This window comes from Megascapheus bottae, chromosome 32 (assembly GCF_031878675.1).
Source record: "Megascapheus bottae isolate mThoBot1 chromosome 32, mThoBot2.hap1, whole genome shotgun sequence".
Lineage (NCBI taxonomy): Eukaryota > Metazoa > Chordata > Mammalia > Rodentia > Geomyidae > Megascapheus > Megascapheus bottae.
In genome coordinates, this window is record NC_143540.1 from 6,232,977 (window position 1) to 6,255,200 (window position 22,224).

Consider the following 22,224-nt stretch of genomic DNA (forward strand, 5'->3'; position numbering starts at 1 on the left):
TGAAACCACCATTAAGGTTTTTTTTGTTGTTGTTCTTGCTTTTGTTCTTGTTGTCTATTGTGGGGCTTGAACTCAAGGCCTGGGTGCTGTCCTTGAGTGTTTTTTTATTCCAGGCCAGTGCTCTACCATTTAAAGCCATAGCTCCCCTTTTTAATTTTTGAGTGGTTAATTAGAGATAAAAGCCTCATGGGAACTCTGCTGCCTAGGCTGGCTTCAAACCTTGATCCTCTGATCTCAGCCTTTTGAGCAGCTAGGATTATAGACGTGAGCCACCGGCACTCAGCTTACATATAAGTTTTTAACTAGTAGATAAGACTTGTACACAAACTATATAGTTTGGGGCCGGTAGTTTGGCCTAGTGGTAGAGTGCTTGCCTAGCATGCATGAAGACCCGGGTTCAATTCCTCAGTACCACATACATAGAAAAAAAGCCGGAAGTGGTGCTGAGGCTCAAGTGATAGAGCTCTAGCCTTGAGAAAGTCCAAGGACAGTGCTCAGGCCCTGAGCTCAAGCCCAGGGCTGGCAAAAAAACTATATAGTTTATACAGAGTATTACATTTTATTTTTTTTATCCACTTAACATACTACCTGAGCACCAGTATCTCACTTTTGTAATCTTAACAACCCAGGAGGCTGAGACAGAAAGATCACAGTTCAAAGCCAGCCCAGGCAGACAAATCTCAGCAGAAAGCCAGAGTGGAGGTGTGACTTAAGTGGTAGAGCTCCAGCCTTGAGCAAAAGACACAAAGGAAAGCACAAGGCCTTAAAGTTCATTCCCCAGCGCTGACACAAAAAGCACACAACAAACAAAAAGGTTATATTGCACGCTTCCTATGTTTATCACATCTTTTCAAGCTGATGTTTCTGAACCTCCATGGTATGCCCCGCCCCCTAGTGGAATATTGCTCAAAATGACTTTTCCTATCCATAAAGGATGAAAATGTGCCTCCTGTTAGTGCTTACTGATGAATCTCAAATATAGCAAGATTCTTTTTTTTAGGCCTTTTATTTTCTTTATCTCTAACACAGAGTAATAGGATTGTTCTAAGGCATGTGGGCAAAAAAAAAAAACCTCAGAGAAATTCAGAATTCACTCCAAGAAACAAGATCGCAATGCTTGGTCATATGGCGTTGAAATCAGATTGGCACCTGTCACTCTCTGAAGTGACTGGGAGCAACTGAATCATCTCTCCTCGAATTGCATTTAAAAGCTTTGAGGATCTGTCCGATTGTGTTAGAACTAACACAGAGACACCAAGAACATTGCACATAAAAACTGGATGTGTCATTAAAGAAGATTCAAATGGATCCGAATTGGTTTTCCTCTCCTTTGTGTTTAATTTTTTTTCCCCTGTGGAATCTCTTCCACTTTGGCACTGTAAAAAAAAAAATCATCCCAGCCGGGAGTTTAGCCTAGTGGTAGAGTGCTTGCCTAGCATGCACAACGACCCGGGTTCAATTCCTTGGTACCACATAATAGAAAAAAGCCAGAAATGGTGTTGTGGCTCAAGTGGTAGAGCTCTAGCCTTGAGAAAGTCCAAGGACAGTGCTCAGGCCCTGAGCTCAAGCCCAGGACTGGCAAAAAAAAGACCTTAGAAAAAAATCATCCCAGTATTAAATAGCGTGCCAGGTCCTCTTGCTCTCACTTAACTTTTTCAGTGAAGGCTACAGCTATACCACTTGAGTCACACCTCCACTTCCAGTTTTTGTTTTTGTTTTTTGTTTTTTTTTTGTTTTGTTTTGTTTTGGGTTTTTTTTGCTGGTCAATTGGCCTTAACAATCTCACAAAGCTCCAGCCAAGGGGCTGGTGGCTCATACCTGTAATCCTAGCTACTCAGGAGGCTGAAGTCTAGAGGACTGTAGTTCAAGGCCCACTCAGGCCAGAAGAGTTGGCTAGACGCTCTATCCAAAAAATAGCTACCACGTTCTCCCCTGCCCCATCTTTATCACTAGTTCTCAAAAACATCGTGATATTGATTTGTGATAAAGCAAGCTCTGTCAAACTGAATCAATTAACATTTGAGGGGCATTTTCATCCCAGCAAGCAAACCCCTTTCAGCTGTTAGAAACACATGAACTAAAGGCCATGGATTTACTTTTATTCTTCCAGCCACATGGGCATATCCACCTGCTGCAAACAAGAAGACTGGAAAGGTCAGACAGTAATAGAAAAGCCATCTGGAATATGATCACAAAAACTCTTGATGTCTCCTGGAATTGAGTGACTTTCAAGTTCTAGTTCATGATAAGGGAGTTAACTTTTTACAGTTATGGTATCGAGTAAGAAACATCATCACAAATAAGAGAAAATGTAGCCAACAATGGCTTATATGAGTATTTGTGTTTCTCATCTAGTAAGAAATTTGGAGATTAAAGCTGTTGACATCAGTTCAGAAATTCAGCTGTTATCAAGGCCAGTATTTCTGTTGCTTTCTTTACCTTTGCCTCAGGTGTCTTGACATCAATCACACAGTGGTGACTGCAGCTCTGGACATCACATCTGCATTCAAAGCTGGTAGAAGGTCTAAGTGTAAAATACCACTGGGCAAAAATTGTATAGTAGCCAGCACAGAGGCTCACACCTGTAATCCTAGCTACTCAGGAGGCTGAGATCTGAATATCAAGGTGCTAAGCCAGCCCGGACACAAAACGACCTGAGACTCTTCTTTCCAATTAACGGCTAGAAAAACGGAAGTGGGGCTTGGTTCAAGGGTAGGGTGGTCGCCTTGAGCTGAAGAGCTCAGGGACAGCACCCAGGCTGAGTTCAAGCCCCATGAGCCACAAAAAAATTGTAGGGTATATCCATGTTTGAGCATAAGGAAGACTAGATAATATATATATATATATATATTTACCCAGTTTACCCAGACTCCATCACACAAATTGGCAAGGGAAACAATTGAGGCTGAGTGTGTGATGGTCTTAGTTTTTTACAACTCTTTATCTAATTCTGTGCAGTTGTAGGGTTTGATTTCAGTCCTCGTGTTTGCTAGGAAGAATGATCAGCTACTGAGCCACACTCCCCTCGTTTCCGCTTAGGAAGTTTGGGGGGCGGGGTGTTCGTGCTAGTCTTGGGGCTTGAATTCAGGGCCTGAGCACTGTCCTTGAGCTTCTTTTGCTCAAGGCTAGCACTCTACCACTTGAGCCACGCTGCCAATTCCAGCTTTTTCTGTTTTTGTGGTCCCAAGGAATTGAACCCAGGGCTTCATGCATGCTCGGCAGGCACTCCACCACCAAGCCACCTTCTCAGCCCTGCACTACATTTTATCGACTGGGGTTTGGGTGACTACACTTGAGAAATGAAAGGACCCAAAACAAAACCATGAAAGACCTTAGGAGGCCGGGAGCGTGGCCTGGTGGTAGAGTGCTCGCCTAGCAGGCGTGGAACCCTGGGTTCGCTCCCTCCGTACCACAGACACAGAAAATGGTGCCTTGGTTCAAGTGGTAGAGTGTTAGGCCGGAGAAAGCTCAAGGGCAGGGCCCAGGACCTGAGTTCAAGCCCTAGGACAGGGGTGGGGGGAGAAATCATGAAAGACATAGGAAAGTTACATTCTGTGCGGGGGGCGGGGGGGATGCCTTTCCTGTGCCTCGCCACCCCAGCCCCAAGCTCCCCCGGGGCAACTCCCGGGATGGGAGAGCGAGAGGGGGGCGTGGCCGAGCTGATTCCAGGGGACGGCCTGAGGCCGCCCACCGGGGGGCGGGGCTGGGGAAGGCAAGCGTCCTATTGGTTCCTCGTGGGGGAAGCCACGCCCCCTCCCGTTTCCCGAGCGACCGGCGGGCCCCCCCCCCAAGCGGCTCCGCCCTCCCGCAGTCCGCGCCTGCGTCACTTCCGCTCCGCCGCCGGAAGCGACGCCAGAGCCGCGGCTTGTTTTCTTCCCCCCCCACCTCGGAGTTTGGCAGTACTTTTCCTGGAAGTGGAGGTGGTCTCCCCCGAGCTTCTGCGCCCGCGCCCGCGCCCCGGAGGAGGGTCTGCGGAGGGGTGCCGCGACTCGAGGTCCTCCCCGCCGCCCCGCCTCCCACGCACGCCGGGGCCGCCACGGTGGGTATCCGTGGACTCGGTCCGTGCGGCCGCGGCGCTCCGCCGCCCCCTCTTCTAGAACCTTCCGGGCTGGGCGCCCGGGCCCCCGTCCGGCCCGGGTTCTGAGGTGTCGTCCTCCCTGCGAGCCTCCGGGGGCCCCGGGGCAGGCCTGCGTGGGGCCCGGGGGGACAGGGGCCGGGGCCCGGGGGGGACAGGGGCCGGGCCCGGGGGGGGACAGGGGCCGGGGCCCCGGGGAGGACAGGGGGCCGGGGCCCGGGGGGACAGGGGGCCGGGGCCCGGGGGGGTACAGGGGCCCGGGCCCGCGGCCCCGAGCTCCAGCCGGCGGTCTTGGTTAGGAAGCGTGGCCGGCTCTCCTGGGGTGGGGTGACACGTGGGAAGGAGCTGTCAGGGCCTCCGGGAGAGCCTGAGTTTTGTGGCTCTGAGGCTGATCCTTTCAGGAATGGAATGACCTATTCATTTATCATTATTATTATTATTGCCAGACCCTGGGGTTTGAACTCCGGGCCTGGGCCCTGCCCCTGAGCTTCTCTTGCTCAAGGCTCGCCCTCTACCACTTGAGCCACAGCACCACTTCCAGCTTTCTCTGTGCGTGTGGTACCGAGGAATCGGACCCAGGGCTTCGTGCATGCTAGGCAAGCAAAGGTTGGTTTGGGGTTTTTTTTTTTTTGTTGTTGTTGTTGTTGTTTTGCTCAAAGACTGGTGCTCAGTCACTTGGCCCACATCCACCTCCACCTTTTGAGTGGTTTATTGGAGTAAGAGACTCACTGGGACTTTTTTTTTTCCCTCCAGGGCTGGCTTAGAACCTTCATCAGATCTCACTTGAGTACCTAGGATCACTGGCATGAGCCACCGGGACCCAGCCTTAAATAGCCTTTGTGTATCAGGTGATTTAGTTTTAGCTTTTAAATCTTTATTTTCAGAAACTTTTTTTTTTTCTTCCCTTGGACAAGGAGTGAATAATATACAGTATTTATTTATTTGGCCAGTCCTGGGGCTTGAACTCAAGACCTGGGCACTGTACTTGAGCTTTTTTCTTGTTTGAGGCTAGAGCTATACCACTTGAGGCACAGCACCACTTCTGGCTTTTTCTGTTTCTGTGGTTACAAGGAATTGAGTCCAGGGCTTCATTCATGCTAGGCAAGCACTATACAACTAGCCCACACTCTGGCTCCTCACATACAGTATTTTGAAGATTCTTACAGCCCACAAAATCTGTACTGAACTTACAAGAACTCAGGACTCATGCATGTGTTAGACTCCTCAGTCCCTGTTTCAAGACTGGTTGGGTGGGACGGCTTTCCTATTTTCAGTCCAAACACCAGAAAATATAAATCACAACATTGTCAACATAATGTTAAGAGTTTTATAATTAATTTTATGCCAGAATGGGAGTTCAGTTTGCTTGCTTACTCTCTCAAGGCTGATGCCCTACCACTTGAGCCATGCTTCCAGTTCACCATTTTACTGGTTATTTGGAGATGGAGCCTCATAGTTGTTTTTTTGGTTGTTTGTTTCTGTCTAAGCTGTCAGACTGTCAGTCTCCATATCTCAGCTACCTGAGTAGCTAGGATTCTGAAGCTACCAGCACTTGGCTAGAGGCACCTATGTAAACATCTTGGGAAAGGTAATATGAAATTATACCATCCTTTTAGGTAAAACAGCAAGATGTTTTACTATTGGCACTATTGGCTCAGGTCTCTAATCCTCTAAATCTGAGGATCACAGTTCAAAGCCAGCTTGAACAGGAAAGTCCATGAGAACCACTAGAAAACCAGAAGTGACTGTGGCTCAAAGTGGTATAGGACTAACCTTGAGCAAAAGAGTTCAGCAGCAGTGTCCAGGCCCCAAGTTCAAACCCCATGACCAAAACAAATAAACAAAAAACCAAGAAACCAACACCCAAGCAAAAAAAGGCTCACAAGATAAGTGTGTCTGAAATTGGCTTTCCAGATGTCTCTAGATAACTGTGGACCCAGTAGAGGAGACCAGATAATGCTGTTTTCCATTGTAAGTTCGCCTGTCTCATTTCTCTCTTCTTTCTATTGAATAGATGTTGTAACCTAATTGACCCAGGTCATATTTGCCGTCATGGGTAATCAACTTGCCGGTATCGCTCCTTCCCAGATCCTCTCCGTGGAGAGCTATTTTTCAGACATCCATGACTTCGAGTATGACAAGAGTCTGGGAAGTACCCGTTTCTTTAAAGTTGCTCGAGCAAAGCATCGAGAAGGCCTGGTGGTCGTGAAGGTCTTTGCCATTCAGGATCCCACCTTGCCATTAACCAGCTACAAACAAGAGCTGGAGGAACTCAAAATCAGGCTGCATTCAGCCCAGAACTGCCTCCCTTTCCAGAAAGCCACAGAGAAAGCATCAGAGAAAGCAGCCATGCTGTTCCGACAGTACGTAAGAGACAATCTCTATGACCGCATCAGCACGCGCCCATTCCTCAACAACATCGAGAAGCGCTGGATCGCCTTCCAGATCCTCACCGCCGTGGACCAGGCGCACAAATCCGGAGTGCGCCACGGCGACATCAAGACAGAGAATGTGATGGTGACCAGCTGGAACTGGGTTCTCCTCACCGACTTTGCCAGTTTTAAGCCCACCTACCTTCCCGAGGACAACCCTGCCGACTTCAACTACTTCTTTGACACTTCCCGGAGGAGGACCTGCTACATTGCTCCCGAACGTTTCGTGGATGGTGGCATGTTTGCCACCGAGTTGGAGTACATGCGAGACGCTTCCACCCCACTGGTGGACTTAAACAGCAACCAGAGAACGAGAGGCGAGTTGAAGCGAGCGATGGATATCTTCTCCGCAGGTAACTGTGTGGGTCATTGTGGCTGGCTGGCAGATTGATGTGCTTCAACTGTCAAAACACAAACGAACTCCAGGCCTGGGCGCTGTCCCCAAGCTGATTTTTTGCTCAAGGTTAGCGCTCTACCACTTGAGCCACAGCACTGCTAGGGAATGCCATATCAACTGTGGCATCGGTAAATTTTTGCCATGGTTTGATTTACTGTTTCTCATACCTCTTGGTTTCCTGATTACCAGTAAATTCTAGAACTGGGAAGTCATTTCAAGTTTTTTGGTTTTTATTTTTTCCTTCCCCTCAGTAAGGACTTTACACTTAGAAACTGCTGGTCAAGCAATTAAGACATCTGTGTGATTACAGTTGCATATTGCACTATGCATTTAAATTCCTTTCAGTTTGGTTTTGCATTTTGAGTTTTGTGGGTTTCTGAATTCTGATTTGTATTGTGTGATCTCATGAATCTCATTTCTTCATTTCTTTCTTTTCTTTTTTTTTTTCTTTTTATTTTGTTAGTCATTGGGCTTGAATGCAGGGCCTAGGCTTATGGCCTTGAGCTGGACTCTTCAAGGCTAGTACTCTGTCACTTAGAACCGTCCCTCAACTGCCAATTTTCTGGTAGGCAATGAAAAGAGTCTCACGACTGTTTCTGGCTTTGAATCTTGATCCTCAGATCTCAGTGTCTGGCTGTGACTCTCATTTCTAATGTCATTGGTATTTTTTTTGGGGGGGAGGGATGTCATGGGGATTGAACTCTGGTCTGGTTGCTGTCCTTGAGCTCTTCAGCTCAAGGCTACTGCCCTACCCCTGGGCCTGGGTGCTGTCCCTGACCTATTCAGCTCAAGGCTACTGCCCTACCCCTGGGCCTGGGTGCTGTCCCTGAGCTATTCAGCTCCGGGCTACTACCCTACCTTTGAGCCATAGCCCCACTTCCCTTTTCTAGTGATTAATTGGAAATAAAAGTCTCAGGGCTTTGTATTGCCAGGGCTGGCTTTGATCAGTGATCCTCAGATCTCAGCCTCCTGAGTAGCTAGGATGACAGGTGTGAGCCACGGCCAGTGCTGCTCCTGCTGCTCCCGTGGGATTTGTTGTCGTTGTTGTTGTTGTTGTTGTTGTTATTGTTATGTGTGCCGAGCCTGGGCACTGACCCTGAGCATCTTTGCTCAAGACGAGTGCCCTAGCACTGGAGCCATTGCCCCATTTCTTGAATTTTGCTGGCTAGTGAGAGCCAAGAGTTTGCTTTTCATGCTCCAGCTAGCTTTGAACCATGCTCCTCAGATCTCATCCTCCTGAGAGGCGACAACACAGGCATGTATCACCGGCATGACTCTAATGTATTCCTCCACTATTTTCAGGTTGTGTGATAGCTGAACTATTTACAGAAGGCGTGCCACTGTTTGATCTATCTCAACTTTTAGCATACAGAAATGGACATTTCTTCCCTGAACAAGTGCTGAATAAAATTGAAGATCATAGCATCAGAGAATTGGTTAGTATATTATAAAGATTTGCTGTGATGTTACATATTTCCTTATTTATTTATTTATTTTTGCTGGAACTATAGCTTGAACTCAAGCTTCCTCACTCAAGGCTGGAACTCTTATTACTTGAGCTACAACTCCACTTCTGGCTTTTTTTTTTTTTCTGGCTTTGAACCACATTCCTTAGATCTTAGCTTCCTGAATAGCTAGGATTGTAGGGTGTAAGCCACTGGTGCCTGGCAGTAGAGTTTTCTATTATTTATTTTTAGGTTCTAAAAGAAGATTGTCAGATGACTATTCAAAAGACTGAGAATTACTTCACAATCTTTAAACCACATGTATACTCCCCACATCCATTTATTTATTTATTTTATGCCAGTCCTGGGGCTGAAACTCACTGCTTGAGCGCTATCCTTGGGTTTTCTCAAGGCTAGAGCTCTACTACTTGAGTCACAGCACCATTTCTGGCTTTTTCTATGTATGTGATATGGAGGAATGGAACCCAGGTATTTGTGTATGCTAGGCAAGCACTGTACCACTAGGCCAAACTCCTGGCCCTCCCCGCATAAATTTCAACTGATTTAATTCCTCTTCCTCCTCCTCCTCCTCCTCTTCCTCTCCCTACTCTTCCTCCTCCTCCTCTTCCTCTTCCTCCTCTTCCTCTTCTTCCTCTCCCTCCTCCTCCTCTTCCTCTTCCTCCTCTTCCTCCTCTTCTTCCTCCGCCACCACTGTGCCTCTTTGGGCTTTTTCTGTGTATGTGGTACTGAGGAATTGAACCCAGGGCTTCATGTGTGCTAGGAAAGCACTCTACCACAAAGTCACATTCCTAGCCCTAATTTCCTCTTCTTATATCTATGGTTTTTTTTTGTTGTTGTTTTGTTTTGTTTTTGCCAGTCCTGGGCTTGAGCTCAGGGCCTGAGCACTGTCCTTGGACTTTCTCAAGGCTAGAGCTCTACCACTTGAGCCTCAGCACCGCTTCCGGCTTTTTTCTATGTATGTGGTACCGAGGAATCGAACCTGGGTCTTCATGCATGCTAGGCAAGCACTTTAACCACTAGGCCAAACTCCCGGCCCTTATATCTATGTTTTTATTCCTTGCCTCTCATTCTTACAGGTGACTCAGATGATCCATCGCGAGCCAGATAAACGTTTACAGGCTGAAGATTACTTAAAACAGCAGCGTGGCAACTCCTTCCCTGAGATCTTTTACACTTTCCTTCAGCCTTACATGGCCCAGTTCGCCAAGGAAACGTTTCTCTCTGCAGACGAGCGTATTCTGGTTATACGGAAGGATCTGGACAACATTATTCACAATCTCTGTGGACCTGATATGCCAGAAAAGGCCGAGGGAGAGCCGAAGGAAACCGGGCTGGTGATTTTGGTATCGGTGATAACGTCTTGCCTACAGACTCTCAAATACTGCGACTCCAAACTTGCGGCTCTGGAGCTCACTCTCCATCTGGCCCCCAGGTTAAGTGTGGAAATCCTTCTGGATCGTATCACTCCGTACCTTTTGCACTTCAGCAATGACCCTGTTCCTCGAGTGAGGGCCGAAGCCTTGAGGGCACTGACCAAGGTCCTTGCTCTCGTGAAGGAAGTTCCTCGGAATGACGTCAATATCTACCCGGAATACATTCTGCCAGGCATTGCCCACCTAGCCCAGGATGAGGCCACCATCGTGAGGCTGGCCTACGCTGGTAAGCGGGGTTCAAAACCAGCCATGACGACTAACAGGAAGACCGGGATCCTAGTCTGCCTGGGTTTCTGAATTCTCTGGGACTTTCCTGCCACCACTGGAGATTGCTATTCCTTAACTAAACCTCTGGACTAGACCTTGGCTTTGAAGTAGTAGTCTGCTTTCTTTGGTTTTCTGAGCCTTTGTATTGAGCCGTAATCCAGTGTCAGAGCTTCCCTACCCAGTGCTCGGTCTTGGGCCAATGCATAGTAAAGCAGCCTTTGCTAACAGTCAGGAGTGTCACTGAACTTGTTAAGCAAGGCTCAAGGGGTAGGGTGGGTAGCCTTGAGCTGAAGAGCTCAGGGATAACACCCAAGCCCAGAGTTCAAACCCCAGGACTGACCAAAAAAAAAAAAGATTTAGAATCAACTCTTATTTTTCCTTTACAATTTTCTCTTTCCTGTCAGAGACACTCACATAGAATCATATCTTGTATAAAGTGAACTTTCAAGTGTGTGTTGTCTGTGGACTCACACGGAGAAACAAGCCTAGATTGTGAAAACTGGCAGATTGGAAATTATGGCAGGCACAGACATGAGACTATTAACAATCTGACTAAATGCTAACATGAAAGTCCTACTTTATCCCCATCGTTTTATGATCATTGTGTATAAAGACTTAGGGAGTTTGAACATAGGAGGACATATCTATAATCTTAGCAGTTGGGAGGCAGCTGTAGGTGGATGTCAAGTTCAAGGCCAGCCTGAGCATAAAGAGACTACCTCAAAAGAAAAAAAAGTTTGAGTACTGGTCTCAGACCTAGAAAAAGAAGAAAGGAAGCAAAGAGAAAAACCTCAAATCAAAAGCCACCAACCACCACCAGCAACAAACCAAGCCAAACCCCAAACCAAAAATGAGTCCAGAGTGTAAAGTTACAAGTATCATGAAGAGTCAACATTTGTATATGATTTTTAAAAAATTTTTTTTACAGAAAACATAGCCCTGCTGGCAGAAACCGCTCTGAGATTCCTGGAATTGGTACAGCTAAAAAACCTCAACATGGAAAACGACCCGAACAGTGAAGAAATGGATGAAGTTTCCCACCCGGACGGGAACTATGACACAGGTGGGGTACTTCTCTGTTTAGAAAGCATTCTTAATGCTTACTTGCAAAAATGTTATGTGTAGGTTTTATTTTGCCAGTCCTGGGGCTTGAACTCAGGGCCTAAGCACTGTCTGAGCTTCTTTTACCCAAGACTAGCACTCTACCACTTGAGCCACAGCACCACTTCCGTTTATGTGATACCGAGGAATCGAACCCAGGGCTTCATGAATGCTAGGCAGTCACTTTACCACTAAGCCATATTCCCAGCCCATTATTTGTAGTTTTCACCTAAAGTGCAAGAATACCAACTAGTTAGAGATGAAGGGTCAGTTCTTTCTGTCTTTACCCCTATTTGTCTAAGTAGATTGTTCACAAAGATTCCAAACTTTTTTTTTTGCACATAGAATTAATTGAACCCTGAAACCAGCTGAATTATATAATCTCATATAAAGTACAAACATCATAGCTAAAGAATATAAACTTTTCTTTTCTGTATGTGATTTTTGAGTATTCTCAGTCATAAGCACCATCTTTTATAATACAGAAGCAGATATGATGCCAAACAGATGTGTGGTGTTTAGACCATACAGCTTTTGGTTAGCTTCTGTATAGCTCAAGTAAGTAAAGTAGCAAAATTAAGTCTGTTCAAGGATGGCTCTAGTTAGTATATACTTTTTTTTTTTTTTTTTGCCAGTCTTGGGCTTGAGCTCAAGGCCTGAGCACTGTCCTTGGATTTTTCTCAAGGCTAGAACTCTACCACTTGAGACTCAGCACCACTTCTGGCTTTTTCTAAGTATGTGGTACCAAGGAATCGAACCCAGGTCTTCGTGCATGCTAGGCAAGCACTCTACCACTAGGCTAAACTCCTGGCCCAGTTTATACATTTTTGTACTCTAGACCACTGTAATGGCAATTGTACAGTTGTAGATAATGAATTTAGATATTAAAGCTTTGGCAGGGGAGAAGCATTCTTGAGACTTGAACTCAAGGTCTGGGCACTGTCCCTGATCTTTTCCACCCAAAGCTTTACCACTTGAGCCACCGTTCCAGTTCCTGCTTTTTTGGTGGCTAACTGGAGATAAAAGTCTTGTAGACTTTTCTGCCTGGGCTGGCTTTGAACAATAATCTTCTGATCTTAGCCTCTTGAGTAGCTAGGATTGGCAGAGAGGAGCCACCAGTACCCCACTAGATATGAAAACATTTGAAGAGTTAATCCGATTTATACTTGGATGTGACCACGTTACATTGTGGGTCAGACCAACGGTCACCTGTCCCTTGGGTGGGATGGGGTGGGGGGTGGGATCTGCCTTCTTTTGTTTCTTTTTTTTTTTTTTTTTTTGCCGCTCTTGGGCTTGAGCTCAGGGCCTAAGCACTGTCCTTGGACTTTCTCAAGGCTAGAGCTCTACCACTTGAGCCTCAGCACCACTTCCAGCTTTTTTCTGTGTATGTGGTACCGAGGAATCGAACCCGGGTCTTTGTGCATGCTAGGCAAGCACTTTAACCACTAGGCCAAACTCCCAGCCTCTTGTTTCATTCTTAACTATGTGCTCTACACCGGGCACTTTACTAACCCTCACTAAGCACTGGAGAAACGGTTTCTGAGTGAAACAGAATGGCCTGTGCTCTTGAGCTTACATTTCAGTAAGGGAAGGCCAGCGGAACTAAGTAAACACAGGGGAAGGTGGGTGAGAAGGCTGACCCGACCCAAGAAGGCCTGGACAGGGCATTTTCCATGCTGGGCTGACACACGACCGGATTGGCTGATGCAGGATGTTTGAGTTACAAAAGAAGACCGTGCCTTTAAGTGGAAAAGCCCCAAGGGAAGAGTGAGGGGAAGGGGGGGACTAGGCCTCTGTGCATGAGGTGGGGAGAGAAATGGATCTTGATCGTTCCTTCATTTTCCTTGTTTTTCCCTCCAAGAACTCCAAGCCTTACATGAAATGGTCCAACAGAAAGTCGTCACTTTGCTCAGCGATCCTGAAAACATGGTGAAGCAGACGCTGATGGAGAGTGGAATTACGCGGCTGTGCGTGTTCTTTGGGCGGCAGAAGGCCAACGACGTCCTGCTGTCCCACATGATCACCTTCCTGAACGACAAGAACGACTGGCACCTGCGGGGGGCGTTCTTTGACAGCATAGTGGGTACGTGCAGCGTCACATGCGGCTGCCAGGCCACAGGCCGCCCTCTCGAGCACTTCCATCCTGTCTGAAAGATGCAGACAGGGAGCAGTGCAATGGAATATCAATAGTGAAGTCAGTTCTTGTAATTTGGTGTGTCTTTGGGTCACTTGTAGATGTGTCTGGGCTGGTCAAGGCTAATTAATCTTTCATCTTTATTCATAGGGAGAAGTGGCATTGGTCATTCAAAACTATGTTTTAAAAGATTAGTGAACTGAAGGACTAGTGTGAAGGGTTTTTGAAGTAACTGAAGGACGATTTGCTTGTTTGTTTTTTGCCAGTCCTGGGGTGTGAACTCTGGGCCTGGGTACTGCCCCGATCTCTTGTGCTCAATGCCAGTGCTCTATCACTTGAGCCACAGCTCCGCTTAACTTTCTGGTGGTTAATTGAAAGTTAAAAGTCTCACAGACTCCTGCCCAAGCTGGCTTTGAACTGAGATCCTCAGTTCTCAGCCTCCTGAGTAACTAGGATGATAGGTGTGAGCCACCAGCATCCTGTAGTGTGGCTAGCAGTGGCATGGAGGTGATAATAGCCGAAGCTGAGAGTCCCTTTTTAGAAAGGCCGGGTCACTCTTGCCTCCACTGTTGCTGGCAGTCATGCTATGCCAGTCCAATTCTTCCCTTTTAGAATCCTTGTGTCTTCCTCTTCAAATGTTCTTAGACTCTGGTTTTCTTTCCCCCCTCCGTGTCCCAGAATCTGCACCACTGGCTCTTGCTTCTTTGCTTCCTTCTGCTGGACAGGAAGTGCACTGTTCTCTTCCGGGTTGTCCATCCATCTGTTTGGCTCTGGTTGGTTGGAGCATTTCACTGGATGAGCTCTCGGAACCAAGCGCTCAAGTGATGTTGCTTTTCGATCTCAGGCGTTGCTGCCTACGTTGGCTGGCAAAGCTCGTCCATCCTCAAGCCACTTCTGCAGCAAGGCCTCAGCGACGCCGAGGAATTCGTGATAGTGAAAGCGCTCAACGCCCTTACCTGCATGTGCCAGCTGGGACTGCTGCAAAAACCCCATGTCTACGAATTCGCTAGTGACATCGGTGAGTTTCTGTTTGGGAAAGGGAGAAGGGAGCATTTGAGTATAGCAATAACACAGACTTTGCACATAGCATAAAGAGTTGTTACTTAATCATGTGGCAGTTGATTGGTTGTGTGTGGGAGGGGGAGGGAAGAAGGGAGGGAGGGAGGGAGGGAAAGAGAGAGACAGAGACAGAGGGAGGGAGGGAGGGAGGGAGGGAGAGAAGGACAGAGGGAAGGAGAATGACAGACCTGAACCACTGGCACCCAGCTCGTGCTCTGTTGGAATGACTATCCTTTATGCTTATTCCTAGTGTTTCCTGCATACAAGTTAGTTCTGTTCCATGATCAGTTTACATAACCCATTTCCTTTCCCATTTCCCTAATTGGCACACAATTCTCATTTGTTGTGAGATATTTCTGTTCTAAATCGTGATAGAGTATGACGGAAAGAATTGGTTTTTAGGTGTAATGCATAAAAACACCCAAAGGAATAGAAAGACACTTGTTTAATTTCTTTGACTTTGAACTTTTGAAAAATGAGCGTGAAGTTTTTAACCCTTTTTAGTTTGTCGTGATGCCTTTTGAGCATTAGCGTGAATTATGTGCTAGACTCGATCAAGCTGCAGCATTGAGAAGAACATGAGTATCTTCTTGTTATTTGTGGTGGCTTTGAGAAAACGCTCTGGGTTTTCTGCCTTTATGTGCTACATGCTGTATTTGAACTTCTCTAGGGCTACAAATGCAAAACTGGTACGTAGCACATTTGGTGTTGCTTTTGTCAGTCCCGGGGCTTGAACTCAGGGTCTGGATGCTATCCCTGAACTTTTTATGCTCAAGGCTAGTGCTCAGCCACTTTGAGCCACAGCACCGCTTCCGGTTTTCTGGTGGTTCGTTGGAGTTAAGAGTCCCACGGCCTTTTGTGCCTGGGCTGACTCTGTACCTCCGTCTCAGATCTTGGCCTCCTGAGTAACTAGGATTACAGGTGTGAGCTGCCAGCACCCGGCTTGATGATAGCTTTTAATCTAGTAATGTGAATGAGTGTTGCTTGTACAACCTCATCTCTGGCTAAGAGATTTCAAATGCACAGGAAGGGGGCAGTTTTTATGGTGTGTAAGACAGAAATGTTCACAACACCTCTGTTCAGACAGCTGAGTTCACACCTCTTGCAAACTGAGTATGGAAGAACCTCATAGCGACAGGGACGTGCGGTCTCCCTTCCGGTCTGTCCTGGCCTGTCCCGGCCGTCTGCAGCTGTGTGCAAGCCTGGTTTGATCCCTGTGGTCTTTCCCCCCTGCAGCCCCTTTCCTGTGTCACCCCAACTTGTGGATCCGCTACGGCGCTGTGGGGTTCATCACCATGCTGGCCCACCAGATAAGCACAGCAGACGTGTACTGCAAGCTCATGCCGTACCTCCACCCCTACATCACCCAGCCCATCATCCAGGTGGGCACGCGCAGACCCTCCAGAGACCTGCCCAGAGTCTTTACTTTCCCATGGCATGCATCGATGGCTCTCATTTTCATGGAGAATACATGCCCCTGTTGACATAATGCAGGTTTCTTAGTGAATTTGAAAAATACTTGTCATTATCAGATTTCATTCTGGACTGATTCTTGTTCCTTTCCATTTAGATCGAAAGAAAACTTGTTCTCCTCAGCGTCTTGAAAGAGCCCGTGAGCCGCTCTATATTTGATTATGCCCTGCGGTCCAAAGACATCAGCAGCTTGTTCAGGCACCTCCATCTGCGGCAGAAGAAGCGCAGGGGCGCCCTCGCCGACTGCCCTCCGCCCGAGGACCCCGCGGTGGCGCAGCTCCTGAAGAAGCTGCTCTCCCAGGTTGTAGCTCCCCCCCCCCCCCCCCCCCCCCGGCATCAGAGCATCCATTTAGGGAGGAAAACAGCTTTGGTGTTTTGTTTTGTTTTTTATTAGGTCACATGATCTAATGAAAACACATCTAGCAAACACCATGTGCATTGTTCCCGTGGCAAAGCAAAGGTCCCAGGCCTATGACAGAGCCTTGGGTTGAGCCACGTGAAGAATCAGGAAAGCTCGTTTCTTTGTGGTGACTGGCCAAATACATGAATTGAATGCAAGTAGAAAGAACAGCCTGACAATTATTCTTTAAAAAAAAATTTACGAAATGAGGAAACACTTCACAGGGACACTTTAGAGAAATTACCCCAGTACTAGGCCTTGAACTCAGGGCCTGGGCACTGACCCTGAGCTGCTTTTGCACAAGGCTAGCACTTTACCACTTGAGCCACAGCACCACTTCCGTTTTTTTCTGTGTGAGGAATGGAATCTATGCTTCATGCATGCTAGATAAGCACTCTACTGCTAGGCCACATTCCCAGCCTCATTTTATAGAGATTCTGTTTCAGCCCCAATTCATGGAAACAGCAGACATAACGGATTTTTTTTCCCCTCCAAATAATCTTATTGTTGGTATTAAGGTGATAGGCACAGGGGTTACCCTTTAAGTCAGGTAATGAGTATGTTCATTTTTGGAACAGTGTCACCTCTTTTGTCACTCTGCGTTACCCCCTATCCCCATTTTCCTCTCCATCCTTGCCTACAAGTTTTACCCTGTCCATTTTCCACTTGGAGTCTACCGAGGATTGTGCCTACATTTGATACTTGGGTCTTCTCATTTGCTTAGGTTCTCACTCTCATTCTCTTGGTTCTCATTTACTTCACTTGTTAATCATGCAGAGGCCTCTGTTATTACCTTTAAAAATCTAAAAGACGGGCCAGGAGTTTAGCCTAGTGGTAGAGTGCTTGCCTAGCATGCACCAAGACCCGGGTTCGATTCCTTGGTACCACATACATAGGAAAAAAGCCAGCAATGGTGCTGTGGCTCAAGTGGTAGAGCTCTAGCATTGTGAAAGCCCAAGGTCAGTGCTCAGGCCCTGAGTTCAAGGCCCAGGACTAGCAAAAAAAAATCTAAAAGACACACTTTGGTTTTAGGGAATGACAGAGGAAGAGGAAGACAAACTCCTGGCACTGAAAGACTTCATGATGAAATCTAACAGAGCGAAGGCAAATGTAGTAGACCAGAGCCATCTTCATGACAGCGGTCAGAAAGGCGCCATCGACCTGGCGGCCCTGGGCATCACTGGGAGACAGGTGGACCTCGTGAAGGCCCGCCAGGAACCCGAGGACAGGCGGGGTATGCATTCCCTTATCTTGCTGTTTGCTAATCTTATTTTTGGGTCAGCTCAGGGACAGTGCCCAGGTCCCAAGTTCAAGCCCTAGGACCTATATACCCACCAGGGGAAGAAAAAATCCTAGTGTCAAACTTGGAGGGCGGCAAACAAATTCTATTGAAGTTAAACCTCTTCAAAATAGCAATTGAGGGCTGTAAACAACAGTCAATGAGTGAAAGCATCAAGATCCAGGGTTCAAGTCCCCTGTCCTGGACCAAAACGCACAGAAACACAGGGCAGTCAATAAGCAGCGGGGGTTCTATAGGCTGCCTCAGACTAAGTGTGCTGAATATGTTTTCATAGCTAGGAAACACGTAAAACAAGACTCAAACGTCAACGAAGAGTGGAAGAGCATGTTCGGGTCCCTAGAGCCACCGACCATCACCCAGGCGCTGCCTAAGGCGAGTGAGCAGGAAGTGGGTGTGGCCGGGAAGCCGCCTCGCTCCGAGTCGTCGGCTGGCCTCTGTGGCCCCGCATCAGCTCCTGCACAGGTTTGTCTCCCAGGCAGCGGGTTCAGGCTCCCGGCCTATTCCACCCCTTGTGTGTGTGGCATCCACTGCCAGCGGGGCTGGGGAAAGCAGCATGAAGAGTTCTATATAGGAAGGTTGTCTTTGTTTGTACAGCAGGCTGATTTTAATTTTGTAGCAAAGGGGAAAACTGTGGAACGGTTTAAGAGTACTTGCCAGCTGCGCCTTGCTGGCGCTCACATGTAATCCTAGCAACACAGGAGGCTGAGATCTGAGGATCACAGTCGGAAGCCAACCCAGAAAGAAAAGTCCCTGTGAGACTGGTATCTTCAATTAACTACTCAAAAAATGGGAAGTGGGGCTCTCCATCAAAATGGAGCTCAGACAGCGCCCCAAGTTCTAGCCCCATAGCCAACAGAATTTTAGAGAGACAGAGCGTGTGTGGTCTCAGGCCCTGAGTTTATGCCCCAGTATTAGCACTCATACACACACAAATCTAAACGCGGCATAGACATTTAAAAATGTAGGACTTGCAGTTATTTTAGCTAGGTCACCATGGAGAACAAGGCTGGTGTATATGGATGGATTTTAAACGGAGTCCATTAGCAAGGACAAGTGACCCTTACAACGCATGCCACACGCACACTCTGTTACCTTCCAGCACACCTTGCTTGTAACTCAATAACACCTACCGTTCCGTTGGCTTTTTTGCAGGTTTCTGAAGTAACCGGTATCCCCAATAAAAGACCAGTAATACAGGTCTTAAGTAGCACTGTCTTGCCGTCCACCTGTCAGATTCGGATCACCACCTGCAAGACAGAACTCCAGCAGCTCATCCAGCAGAAGCGGGAGCAGTGCAGTGCCGAGAGGATAGCCAAGCAGATGATGGAGAGCGCCGAGTGGGAGAGCAAGCCTCCGCCCCCAGGTGAGCCCCCGGGCCCTGGGGTCCGCAGAGGAAACTAGCAGAGGCCCCATCGAACAGCCAAAGCCTTCACAAGACATAGGATTTCTGAGCATTGTGGATTATACGTACATAGTTTGTTTTTCCATGAGATGTTCACAAAACCTTTGAAAACTGAAATATTTTTGGCCCCTAAGTACTTCACCATGAAGTGTCAGCCTTGAGCCAGGCGCAGGTGGCTCACACATGCAGTTCTGTCTACTCAGGAGCTGCCATCTGAGGATTGGCAGTGAAAGGCGGCCCCGGGCTGGGAATTCCAGGAGACTCTCATCGCCCAGCCACTATAAAAAGCCAGAACTAGCCCTTGGCCACCACGTGTTACAGCACTAGCCTTGAGCACAAAGCTCAGGGACAGCCCTGAGTTCAAGCCCGGGATCGGCACAGACATAAAATACACTATCGTGTCCTGCCATGGTTGACCACTCGCTGGCTTCCGTCTTGTGATGGTTCCGGAGCTGATCACAGACGAGGGTCTGAGCTGCCACTCTCTGCTTCTCCCTAGGGTGGCGCCCTAAGGGGCTGCTGGTCGCACACCTGCACGAGCACAAGTCCGCGGTCAACCGCATCCGAGTCTCCGACGAGCACTCGCTTTTTGCGACGTGCTCCAACGACGGCACGGTGAAAATCTGGAACAGTCAGAAGATGGAGGGGAAGACAACCACGACCAGGTAGGAGCGCGCCTTTCGCCGCCATCTGGCACCGAGGAGGGGACCTCACCACACCATGGGCGGAACTCCCAGCCCACGTGGCCGAGAGCTGTGAGGTGCTGAAGGCGATGTTACAGGGAAAGAGGAGTGGGGGACGTGAGGCAGGTGGGAAGCAAGCTGGCTAGGGAGTGGTTCCAGAGACAGGAAGGAATTAAGGACAGCGTCCAGCTGCCTGAAGGACTGCAGGGAGGTTGTGTTTCACTCTCCCTCTCCTGGATCTTAGGGACGGATGAGTAGACCGAGGCCCGGAGCAGGCTGTGGCCTGGCCGAGGTCAGGTGGGTGGTAGAAAGTGACTGGAAGGAGGGCCCGGCCTTGTAACTGCACCCCAGCCGTGAACGAGCGTCGCTTTCTACGTGGAGGCCCTCCTCCGCGTTCTCACCTCCGAGATGAGGTTGGAAGTGGGTGGCGTGGCTAGGCAACACTGCCAGCGTGCTTGAGGCTGCGTCAGACACGCCCCCTGCCTTCCCTCCGCTCAGATCCATTCTCACCTATAACCGGATCGGAGGCCGCGTGAAGACGCTCACCTTCTGCCAGGGCTCCCACTACCTGGCCGTGGCGTCGGACAACGGTACCGTGCAGCTGCTCGGGATCGAGGCATCCAAGCTGCCCAAGTCTCCTAAAATCCACCCTCTGCAGAGCAGGTGCCGTGCGTGCTGTGTCTCTACACATGTCCCGCCTGGTCTTCACCGTCTTCACCTTGGTCTGGTTTCTTTTCTTTCGCTGGTCATGGGTGCTGTCCTTGCACTTTTGGGCTTAAAGCTAACCCTGCCGTCTGAGCCACATTTCTACTCCTGGTTTTCTGGTGGTGAATGGGAGGTAAAAGTGCATTTTCCTGCCTGGCCTGGGATCCACATCTCAACTTCTTGAGTAGCTAGAATTGACAGGTGCCTGTGACGGTTTTGATTTTTAAAGCCATCCCTCTATAGGGAAATTGAGTGAGAAGCAGGGGGTTTATAGCTACAGTTGTTACTGTAAAATAGGGGGTCAGCAGACAACGGCCATACACTACGAATGATCTTAAATTTAAAAGGTTTCACAAAGCAAGAATTATTCAATCGTGATAGATCTGAAGCCTAGAATACTGAGTCTTTGTAGAAAACATTCGCTGTCCTCTCACTTACGGAGTTGAGAAAGCATATGCCAAAGCTGGACATGATGTAATCATGGCAGCCGGCCCCCATCGAGTCCCTGTGGGCCTCTCCCTCCGAGGGATCCAAGTCCCGTCCTCACGAGTGCCGAGCTGAGCGCTCTCCGAGTGTTTGCTGGAGGTTTGAAAGCGTTACAGCTCGTAAGAAAAACAGTCTTGTATAATACAGAGGAAGGAACCTGTTGCCTATGCAACACTGACGCATCCTAAGTGCATTTTGCTAATGAAAGAAATTTGGATCCAAAAGGCTTTGCAGGATGCATTTCTAGTCATGTGACAGTGTGGGAAAAGAGAGGAGGAAGAACGGGTTGGTGGTTGGCCACAAGTTGAGGGGATGGTTAGGGCAGTCACGGAGTGGGCCGTACGTGACGGGGGTGGGGCATGCAAGGCAGTTTTGTGTGGTGGAAGACACATGACAGTAGATTTGTCCAAAACCCCATTTTAAAGCTGGGTGCCAGTGGCTCCCACCTGTAATCCTAATTACACGGGCTGAGATTGGAGGATCGGGGTTCAGAGGCAGCCCAGGCAGAAATGTGGTGAGTCCCTCGAGACTCAGAATACCAGAGGTAGAGGTGTGGCTCAAGTTTCACCTTGAGAGAAAAAAAAATGCTAAGGGACGTATCTGGGCCCTGAGTTCAAGTCCCAGGACCACCATCCAAAACCCTATTTAACTATTACACAAACAAGTGGGTTTGGCTGTGTGTACATGGACCCGCATTATGCAGAAGAGCTGAGTGAGTGAGGTCACGGTCACGAGTGGACCCTTGGCTCAGCCCGGTGACAGCACATGCGCCCTGCCTGGTGTGTCCTCTAGGACTCTGGATGTGACGCGGGACGGCTGCGTGGTGGACATGCAGCACTTCCACTCGGGCGCGCAGTCCGTCCTGGCCTACGCCACCGTCAACGGCTCCCTGGTGGGCTGGGACCTCCGCTCCTCCAGCAACGCCTGGACGCTGAAGCACGACCTGAAGTCTGGCCTCATCACCTCCTTTGCCGTGGACCTCCACCAGTGCTGGCTCTGCATTGGTGAGGCCTGCCGCCGCCTGGCCCCCCTTCCCCAGCTCTCCTTTTCCCTTGGGCTTCACAGTTTCCGTGCTCCCACTCAGGTTTCTAGGTTCCTGCTCTTTTTGTTGTTTTTGTCGGTCCTGGGGCTTGAGCTCAGGGCCTGGGCTCTGTCCCTGAGTCCTTCTGTGCTCCAGGCTTGCATTCTACTACTTGAGCCACAGTGCCACTTCTGGCTTTTTCTGAGTGCTTTACTGGAGAGTCTCATGGACTTTCCCACCAAGGCTGGCTTTGAACCGCGATCCTCCGATCTCAGCCTCCCGAGTAGCTAGAATGGCAGGCGTGAGCCACCAGTGCCAGCCTTGTGTTAGTTCTTCTTGTAGTTCACACGTGGCGCAGTGTCCGTGGCTACAGGAAGAGGGCAGGCTGGT

At 48.6% G+C, this 22,224-nt stretch overlaps 1 protein-coding gene across 7 annotated transcripts in view; it reads left to right on the forward strand.

The window, feature by feature from the left end:
- Pik3r4 (phosphoinositide-3-kinase regulatory subunit 4) overlaps positions 1–22,224 on the forward strand; it is a 51,048-nt gene that overhangs the window by 26,072 nt on the left and 2,752 nt on the right. For 4 of the 7 annotated variants that reach the window (XM_090323432.1, XM_090323429.1, XM_090323433.1 and 1 more), the window contains 15 exons: positions 4,829–4,923; positions 6,090–6,860; positions 8,207–8,340; positions 9,447–10,029; positions 10,999–11,133; positions 13,033–13,254; positions 14,150–14,323; positions 15,601–15,746; positions 15,935–16,138; positions 17,270–17,471; positions 17,812–17,999; positions 18,771–18,900; positions 19,439–19,604; positions 20,121–20,285; positions 21,606–21,817. In XM_090323432.1, coding sequence (XP_090179558.1) covers positions 6,128–6,860; positions 8,207–8,340; positions 9,447–10,029; positions 10,999–11,133; positions 13,033–13,254; positions 14,150–14,323; positions 15,601–15,746; positions 15,935–16,138; positions 17,270–17,471; positions 17,812–17,999; positions 18,771–18,900; positions 19,439–19,604; positions 20,121–20,285; positions 21,606–21,817 — 3,394 coding nt within the window. In that variant the 5' untranslated portion in view covers positions 4,829–4,923; positions 6,090–6,127. Of the gene's footprint in view, positions 1–3,890; positions 4,040–4,389; positions 4,682–4,828; positions 4,924–6,089; positions 6,861–8,206; positions 8,341–9,446; positions 10,030–10,998; positions 11,134–13,032; positions 13,255–14,149; positions 14,324–15,600; positions 15,747–15,934; positions 16,139–17,269; positions 17,472–17,811; positions 18,000–18,689; positions 18,901–19,438; positions 19,605–20,120; positions 20,286–21,605; positions 21,818–22,224 lie in introns of those variants that run through there. The other 3 variants (XM_090323430.1, XM_090323434.1, XM_090323435.1) reach the window with 3 other exon arrangements.